The following is a 10,031-nucleotide window of genomic DNA, read 5'->3' as shown; positions in this document are numbered from 1 at the left end:
GCAGTGTCACTGGCCCTCATATGTGGGATCCGTACCGGGGCCCTCTGGCGTCCCAAGCGAGTTCTTAACCATCGCGCCACTCGGCCGGCCCCATAATTGGTTTAAATAGCAGAACTGGCATTCAAACCCATGTCTGAGTGCAAAGTCAGTGCTTTTATGACTGCATTAGACTGGCATTCCTTTGCCTGTATAAGCATAGTCATTAGACTGGCATTCCTTTGCCTGTATAAGCATAGTCATAAAATTATGTCATAAAATTTTTATGACATAAGGAATCTGATGTTTTCATATAGCTCAAGGTAGTAAATTTACTCTAACTTGCAAAATCTAATTTGATTGCTTCTTCACTTTCAAAAATGAATCCAGTAACTATATATAAATTAATTTTAAGTAATTAGTATGTGTAGGTTACCTAAAGGTGTACCCACAAGCTTCTCAAAAAAAAGAATTGGTGTTATGAGATTATAGTATCCAAAAGGAATGTTTTCCCCATTGATATTTTACAGCTTGATATTTTTACCTTTCTCATGTTGATTATTATATTTATGTTCATTGTTTTATGGTGTTTATATAGAATTTTGAGATTGTAATTGGAATTATTTTGGTCTTGTAATAAGTGCTCTTCAATGTTCCAATTGAAATCTATGATATACACAAAAGCAAAGAGATTTGAATGTTAACCAGGAGAAAAAACTTAATCATCAAATTAACATTTTAAAGTTACTTTAAAGTCCCAAACATTTTAAAGTCTCAAAGGAAAAAATGGAGGAAAATGTATTTTATGTTGCGAACAATGATTTATTGGGGAGATTGTGGAGCTGACCTACATATTAACATTAACACAGCATCTTTATATAGATCTGCTTAACATTATGACTATCACCAAAGTTGCTTATAGGTTATTATCAAGAGTAGTTTTTTAAGTCTTAGTAGTGCTTTTCATATTAAAAGTTTTCTTCATCCTGGAATTTGTGCATGTATAACATAAGCTATATTATGATCCTCTCTCCTAATCTAAACGTTTCTTTTATTTTTGTTTTTTTGAGAATTTTCACAAGAGTTTATTTGAACAAAACTGATTACATGCTGGGGAGTAAGATCTTATATGCTCCCTCTAAATGTTTCTTAAGCGACTGGATTTTAATTAAGCTATACTACATGACAGTTTGGGCTGCCTTTATATCTCTGAAAAGAAAGTTTGAACAGAGCACATCTTCTTCAGTCACAATGTGCTGGTGTCTCAGTTGTCACTGATCAATGCACTTGTCCCCAAATGCCACACTGATACCGACAGCATAAGAATCACCACAGAGCTTGTTCACAATACAGATTCCCTGGCCCCTCTGGGTCAGATTTATTGGGTCTGAGACTTTGCCCATAAATCTGTATTTCACGAGCTCTACAGGCGATTCAGGTACACAAATTAGGTTTGGGAACTACTGGTTCAGTGTACTTTTAATAAGGAACAAAATGTAAATTTTAAAAAAATCCTGGAAATACAAATATTAAAGTAGGGAAAAGAAAGATTCTGCATGTCATGAAAGTTATCAGATTTGAAGACTTGAGGTTTTTTGGTTTTTTGTAGGCTGGGATCACTATGGAAGCAACTTAGCATTGCGGGCAGGTGAGATCCTTAAGATTTCTCTCTTTATGCCCTGGCTTTTCTCCACCAAGGGACAGTTTCATGACTCTTTTGTTACTTTTTAAAATAGTATCACAAATATTTCTAAAGCTCTTAGCATATGTTACTCTTGGCCTTTGTAGGCCAGATAGCATAATGATAAGCTGACTTCTGTATACTGTTCACAGTCCTAGGAGGGACTTCTGAGGTTCAGTGTTGTAAGCAAGATTAATCATAAGTTACATGTGTGTCCCTCTGCCAAAGCAAACAAAGCCAAGAAGGGCAACACAAGGTCTTAAATTTCAAGGCATTGATGGTACCATTTTACTAAACAATTTTCCATGATTTTTAACAGCTAATATAATGCCTCCATCATCTCATCTCTTTGGCTCAATGCCATGGGGACCGCCAGTGCCAGTTCCTGGAAAGCCCTTCCATCATCACACTTCATATTCCGGGACCATGCCCATGGCTGGAGGGATGGCAGCTGGTGTACACAACCAGTTCATACCTCTACAGGTGAGACCTGGAAAAGAGAATTATTAGATTTGTAAGAGAATTAATTGTTTAATGTTCAAAGACTGTTGATAAAACTCTGTTTATTCAGTAATTATTTATTCAGTGCCAACCAGAAGCCCAGTACAGGTCTGGGTGCTGAGATTATATATTATGACCAGTGGCGACCAGTCTGACCTGGTCCCTGCTGTCTGAGTTTGTGTTCTAATAAATAATAATAATTGGAGCAAGTAATAATATCCTTTACTAGCACAAAGTGATTTAAAATCAGGAATGTAAATTTTCTTTATATTTAAGTTATGGAAAATTTTTTAAATTTTATTCATAACTAAATTCCTTTAATTTCTAAAGTCTGGTTTGGAGATTATAAGTGGAAGTCACAGGTCAATAGTGATTGACAAATATGTGCAACATGGTTTATGGTATTTTTTTGGTACTCGTTTTTTTGTTTTTTGTTTTTTGTTTTTGTCTACATTGTTTATTAATGATTCTTTTATTCCTTAAAGGTTACTAAAAAAAGGGTTGCAAACAAAAAGAACTTTGAAAATAAGGAGGCCCAAAGTTCTCAAGCCACCCCTCTTCAGACTATCCAGCCAGGGTCTTCCGATGTCACCAAAGTGATTCTACAGGAGAACTCATCAGCTTCCCTAAAGTCCTCTCAGATTCCTCAACCTGCACCTTCTTCTCAAGTTGAAGCTGCCTCCCAAGGCCATAGTACATCTCACCATAAGTCAACAGCAAGCTCTTCTTCAAGAAGAAAATCAAGAAAACTGGCTGTCAATTTTGGCGTTTCTAAACCTCCTGAATAAATTTGGTACTTGGAATTAAATTAATTTCTTTCCACCCACCTTTTTATAAATCCATATCTGTGTCATTAAAAAATTAGAATATGCTATTTTAAAATAATGTGTTTCAATTGAAAATTTTTAAGTTGTCAGGCACTTTTCATGCTGTTAAATGACTATCAAAATGTGCATCTCAAATATGTGCAGTTTGTTTCATGTCAATTATCCCTCAGTAAAGCTGTTTTAAAAAGACTAAATTAAACCTTCTGTTAAAATAATGCCAGTGGACTGAGCAGTGAAATGTACCACTCTAACTACTGGCCTTATCATTAGAAGCATCCTGAACTATGAATTAGACATATTATAATAATAAACATTTTTTACACTGTCATTGAGGGATAATTACATGGAGCATGAAAATTGGGCCTCAAGTATAATTTACTGAATGTGGGTTTTATTTTTTTCTTTAATTATGTCTCAGAATTGTCAAGATAATGCCTCTTATTTATAGTAGTTTACCTTCGGTTCTGTTGTCTGTGAAGGTCCTTTAGACCTGCTGTGAAATGATCACACCTGTGGTGGTGCTGCCAGTTTTGCTTTATTCTAAATTTTGTACCAAAGCAACTTTAGAAAACTGATCAGAATATTTCATTTAACCACTTAGAACTATAAATAGCAATCTAAATTTGAGTAACTAATTACAATTTTTTAGACCATTCAAGAACCAGCATTTGTAACTTCTAATAAAATTAAGTTTCAAAATCTACAGGGTACAATGATTACAAATTAATCTCTTAACAGAATAAAGTACAAAATAGTAATCATGTTGTTAATTAAAATAAATTGCGTTATTTTTTTGTATAGCTTTTTACCTGCTTACTTAAACATATATGAGGTCTCCATTGTTCGTCCATGTGTAGTGCTTCCTGGGACTGATGAAATTCTGATTTTTTAAAAATTCCAAGGTGTGCTATAATATGGGCACAATCACTTTGTGATGTATGTTATTTACATGACAAAAGCCTCTCATTCTGTTTCCTTATTTTGAGCTTTATACTGAACTGTTCAGTGACTGGCATTCTGTGTTTGCATGTCATGTGTGGGTGTGTATTGTACAAGCTGTGGCTGTTGAAATTATTTTAGAATTTATGAAAATTTATCAATGGTACCAGGGCCTGAGTTTTTATATATATATTTATCCTTTAGTTTTTGTGATATGCTTATATTTTTAAGAAAGTAAGTTATACTTTTTAAAAAGTAGGAACCACAATTTTTATATGGAGCTGCTGCTTCTTATATCTAATTTCATTTAGCTCATTGAAAACTCTGCCATGAGTCTTAGTCTATTTGTTTTTTTAAATGCTGGTATTGAACTAAATGGATCCCTTTAACTGCTGATGTGAGAATGTTGATGGGACATTTGTATATTAGTAGTGCCTTTAGTGTAAGAGATAAATGTTCATTATCTGTCATTTGTTGTAGTCATTTGAGTTTCTGTGATTTTATTTTCTGTTGATTTCCTAGATTCAGATGTTCATTGGTTTCCACCATTTCCTTGTTGGGAATGTTTGTTTATCTGTAGTGGGATCTTGAGTAATGAAGCTCAGGTAATTCTCAGTGTTTGTCCTTATAGCCTCACAAACTCTTTATTTGTTTTAAAAGGAAATATCTATTATGGGAATACAATACAAAAAAGTTAAATTGTGACAGTAATATTCTGTTAACCTCTTCTTTAAAGTGTGTAATATTTTTCACCTTACGTAACTGTACAAACCCCAGCATTCAAGAATTGCCTCACTCATCACTCCTGTGTAACTGCTCTGTACAGAGTGTACAGCCCACATCTTTTTTAGGTCACAGAGGAAGGAACACATGCCATCTTCTGAAAACTCCAAGAGAAATCTCAGTAAGCTGAGTGCCACTGAACCCATAGGGTATGTCACCAGTATTTGAGCAAAGCAAGGTGACAGTTCGACATGGATAGGCAGTAAAAGTGTTTTTCTTTTCACTCCTTCTCTTTTTTAAAAACCTATTATTCTAAAGGTCAAACTTGAGGAGAGATTAAAACAGAAGACAACTCTGTGATGACTAGATACTGGTAGGCATTCATGTAGACTCTTCTCCTTGTAGATCTAGGCCCAACATGGGCCTGCAGTCAATAGGAGGCAGAGGCTGTTTTCGTGATAATCCCCGGGAGACTGGACAGGAATATTTGGGGAAACTTACAATGTTTTTCTTTCGGATGGGACAGACTCAACCACCCCAAAGTTTAGAAACGTCTATCTAACTGTTGATTCTGCAGTGGACTGTCTGTGAAAACGGTGGACGTGTAGGCACAGAACAGCATATCTCCCAAACTGCTTCATGTTTCCACATGTCCAGAGCAGTTCAACCTAAATATCCTTGTTCAATAAATTTTTTCTTTGCTTTTTGGAGCACATTAATGAATTTTAATGATTGATCCTCTAGTTCCATTGTTTCTTTTCACAATTTCCTACATTTCCTGAGTTTTATAATATGATAGATAGAGTGTATTAATTGATTTAAACATTGGGTAGACCAAAGTCTTAAACATCTGAGACTCAGTTGCATGAAAAATTTATTTCACCTGTCTGTACCTTGGTTTCAATTTAAGACTTTTCCTGTTTTTCAGAGGGAACAGTAGTTCTTTGAGAACTAACAAGATAAAGAGATATTTTTTTTCTCTATTGGTGGGAGGGATGAAAAACTTGTGATGGAGATTTGTTGTTGTTTATTTCCTTTTCTCTGATCAGGTATTTGCTTTGGTTTTAGACTGATATTTTCAAACCAATCTAGATTCTTGGTTTTAAGGGGTGGGGGCAGAGAGAAGGTAGTTGGAAGAAGGAAACCAGTTAAATTCAACATATCTAATCACTGCATTTCAGACTGTAACCTATTTTTCTAGCTCAAGGAAATAGATAACCTTTCAGGGTCTAATTTATTCACTCATTTTTAAATCATCTGTTCTATTTGTATTAATAAACCATACATTTTCATAGTGATTGTCTAATTTTTATCTTAAGATAAATAGAACTGTCCAGCTCTCCACTGAAGTTTGTGCTAACATGCTTCTTCTCATTGTTAAGAGCAATTTTTTAAAACAACTGTACAATATCCTAGCTTTTTGAGCTTGCTGTATTTCTTAGTACCATCTAGCTTCCAAATTGTGCTATTATTGTGGAAGAGAATTAATTTATTTGAGAGAAATGACCATGACAGGCATTCTCTACCTTTAAAAGAAATGAATCAGAGAAGGTCCCTTATCATTTTTTTAGATATAATGATAGTACTGAAACAGGCAGTGATCTTTATGTACATTTTGTAAGCTTTGCCAGTGAAACAGTCTTTTTTGAAGGAACTTCCTTTCCTACTCAGTATAAAGCTTAAAATTATAGAAATGAATATTTTCCAGACTGATCTGGTTCATATTTCGGTCAGACTTCACGTGTTGAAACAGACAGCCAGCAGAGCAAAGCGACAGGCAGGTGGAAATTTCACTGTTCATACTGAGTTAACAGCTCAAACATCACAGATGCTCCTTTTAGAGAGAGAAAAAAAGTGTATGAAATAGCTTTAGTAGTTAAAAACATCAGCAACTCAGAGCTGCGCGCGCGCGTGCGCGTATGTGTGTGTGTGTATGTGTGAGTGATCCAGCAGTAACACCTTGCTCAGTCAGTGCGTTCAGCCATCTCAAGTGCAATTCGTGATGGAGACCCTGTTTCCAGCAGATAAAGTTTTACATAGTTAAACCTGTAAAAATTAATTTTTTCCCACAGTACATTCATTGCTATTGATTATTTCAGCAATTGGTGTATTATTAAATTGCCCACGCCAAATAGTTAAGTTTCTGTAGATGTTTTAGTAATTCAAAGCCAAATTCTTCCAATTCTTCTACCATTTTTTTTTCTTTAAGCTGAGCCATCCTGCCACCCGTTGGCAGCTCAGCAGCAACTCAGCTCGGGCTGGGACTTGAACCTCTGTTGCTCAGAGCTCGCACTCTTGAGTGAGCTCTTAACCAACTGAGCCACTCGGCCGGCCCCTTCTTCTACCATTTTTAATGAAATCATAGGAGTAGGAATTTGATCTACAGTGCTTTAAGTTCTTTTATTCCTTTCTTCCCCTTAAAGTTAAGGGGCTTCTTTTGTTTGGTTTGGGCCTTCCTTTCTTTTTTCTTTTTCTTTTTTTGCCTCAAGTCTCTTACATTTTCTTTTGCCCAGTTGCTTCTTTGAATGTTTTCATATTATTTCAGTATATGAGTAATAGTGTGCTGTATCATTAAAGTGTTCAACATTTTGTTCATTTAAACAATACAATTAAGTATAATTCATACATACATATCTTAATTCATTTCTTTTCTCACATAGCTATTTTATAAGTAACTAGAATTTTTCATTAGATCTTATACAGAACAGTATTTTATTAAAAATTCAAAAGGGAAGACTTTTGTGCTCATTTTGTAATTTTTGTTTTTTAAATATCTTTACATTATCTGCAATTAAAGTGTTTTAAACTTGCATTGGAATGAAATTCGAATGTATTTTTGTGCTGTTACGTTGTTCATTTGTAAATTTCTAGCATGAAGTTAGCCTCAAAATGTTGTGCAAAACGATTTTAAAATATGAGTCACTGAAAGAGTTTAAACATTGTACATGTTAAATACTATATGGATTTTAATTAAACTCTTGAGAATGATTTCATAAGCTGTTTGTTCTTGTATGTTTGCATTAGTATCAAAAGTAGAAACATTACGATATTCACTTAAATCCCATATCATTTTATATATTTATTTTTCAATCTATGTCATTTAACATAAACTAGACAGCATGGTTGGTAGAAACAGTCTGAACTGTAGATTCAAATACCCACTCTTCCCCACTCCCAGCCCTACTGCTTGCTAGTTGTAAATAGGTCATTATCGTATTAGCATTGACAGGTTATGTAAGAATCTAAGTCCCAGTTTCTTCATCTCCTAAAGAAAGAAAACAATACCCCTCATCTTGTTAGTATATATGAAGCACTAGGTACATAGGTGTATTGCAGATGTTAGTAGATGAGGGTTTGTCACATTATATGCAGATCTGTTACCTGGGTCCCAAACACAGATGACTGGATGGTGGCAAATACCTCTATGCTTCTTCCTCTGAGTCACTCGCCAGCCTCCAGTTCATAGGGGTCCCCATACTTCCCTTGGGCATGTGCGAGGCTCCTCTGTTTCTGTTCTTCCTTTTCCGTGCCATGATCCCCTCTATCTTTTCTGCTGTGCAGGGAAAGGTTCTTACAGAGCTGTAAAGTAAGACACTTCAATGCCTACTTATAAGATGGAAAAATACAAGACTAATATCTGGCTAATACCACATCTCACAATATAACTCTGATGCATAATTTTACCAAAATCTCTTTGGTAGGGGCAGGAAGGAGTTGGGAAGGAGGGGTCGAGGTAGGAAGAAACCTTCCTGCTGTAGCTGCTCCCAGCTCTGCCCCATAAACCTGAGACAGTCTGTACTATTGTACTTTACTCAGAACCCCAAGAAGTCACATTCCATGTGTGTTTGGCCACCTAGATCCAGCTCGAGACATGCAGTCCAGAATACTAGTGGATTCCTACCCACTTTTCCACCTCATTCCCCAGATGGCCCACTCTCCACACACAGGTTCTCAGTAACTACCCCTCTATACCCTAACTCTAGCATTAATGGGCTCCCCCCATCTTGGTGCCACTTTTTTTACTTGAGAACCAAAATTAAAACCTAAACCCACTCAAGTTAACTTAAGAAAAGGAAATTTGTTTTAAGAATATGGAGCAATCTCAGAAAATCCAATCCAGGAAGTACAATCAGGCTTCTAAGAGACAGAACCTTAGGATGTTACCTTCCAGTTAACTGTCTCCCCCAGTGGGGCCATAGGGTCTTTGGTATCTGTGAATCTCTGTAGAACAGGCCTCTGCTCATTTATCTGTAGTATGGGCAGGTGGGCAGGTCCCCTTGAGGGGCTGCCCCTACTGGGCTATGGGTGGATAAGGAAATGCTGATCTGTTAAAGGCAGACTCTTAAGCAGCAACCACATTCTGGGCCAGCAGCCGGTCCTTATAGTTCTATACAAGTAAAGGCCCGAGAAACAGTTTTGCCCTAACAGTAACCAGAGTTCTGTGATGTGCCTGCAAACAAATCTCATAAAAGAGTAGTCCCAGTTAAACTCCTTCACCTTGGAAAATGGTTGTCTTCAGAATTTTCCAGTGCTGTATGGAGTCACTGACTCCTACAGTGGTAGAAGTCTTAGCCATGTCTCACTTGAGTTCCTAAATACAGGACCAATGGATAAGTACACCTACTGATTATGAAGTGCTTAAGTATTTAATACCCCAGGCCGATGTTCTAAATGGTTGGCATAGATTATCTCCTTCAATCCTCATCATAACCCTATCATGTGGGCAGGTTTCACCTATGCAGTCATCTGACTCCAAATCCTACTCTCTTAACTACTTTGCTATACTATAATGTTTAGGTTTTATAGTTTAGTTTTTACATCAACCCTGTGTAGTTAGTTTTATTATGAATGTATTCTTTCATTCATTCAATTTGCTATTTTTTCGTTTCTTCTAAGGGCATAACACAAGCATAGAGGTTACAAATATGAGTAAGACCATCTTGACATCCATAAAGTCTAGCAGAGGAAGGATGAGTAACCACCAGGCAAAGCACCAGTATATCGAGCCCATAGGAAAGGGGTACCTCACAGTCTGGGAAGGTATCAAGGTCTCTTTTTTGGAGGAGATGAGACTTTAAAAGACCCAAGTGAGGAAAGGCAGTTCAGCAGAGCTGAATTACTTACGGTGCAGATTAAGAGAGGTCAGAGGTAAAATGGAAGTGATGGTAGGCTCCAGATCATAAAGAACATTTATCTACCTGAAAAATTTGAAAACATTTATACCTAAAGCTATATGTACCCCTATGTTCATTGCAGCATTATTTACAGTGGCCAAGACGTGGAAACAACAAAAATGTCCTCTGATGGATGATTGGATAAAGAAGATGTGGTACATATATACAATGGAATACTACTCTTCCATAAGAAAAGATGAAATAGTGCCA

At 36.2% G+C, this 10,031-nt stretch overlaps 1 protein-coding gene across 5 annotated transcripts in view; it reads left to right on the top strand.

The window, feature by feature from the left end:
• The window catches only part of XRN1 (5'-3' exoribonuclease 1), a 175,859-nt gene extending 168,947 nt beyond the window's left edge, over positions 1–6,912 (top strand). For 4 of the 5 annotated variants that reach the window (XM_019656937.1, XM_019656939.1, XM_019656938.1 and 1 more), the window contains 2 exons: positions 1,977–2,140; positions 2,644–6,912. In XM_019656937.1, coding sequence (XP_019512482.1) covers positions 1,977–2,140; positions 2,644–2,946 — 467 coding nt within the window. In that variant the 3' untranslated portion in view covers positions 2,947–6,912. Of the gene's footprint in view, positions 1–1,585; positions 1,625–1,976; positions 2,141–2,643 lie in introns of all 5 variants that reach the window. The other variant, XM_019656940.1, reaches the window with a different exon arrangement.
• Positions 6,913–10,031: the final 3,119 nt, after the last annotated feature.

Source organism: Hipposideros armiger, unplaced genomic scaffold, assembly GCF_001890085.2.
Source record: "Hipposideros armiger isolate ML-2016 unplaced genomic scaffold, ASM189008v1 scaffold_270, whole genome shotgun sequence".
NCBI classification, from domain to species: Eukaryota; Metazoa; Chordata; class Mammalia; order Chiroptera; family Hipposideridae; genus Hipposideros; species Hipposideros armiger.
Note: the sequence above shows the minus strand (reverse complement) of the source record. Positions and strands in the feature narration are given on the sequence as shown.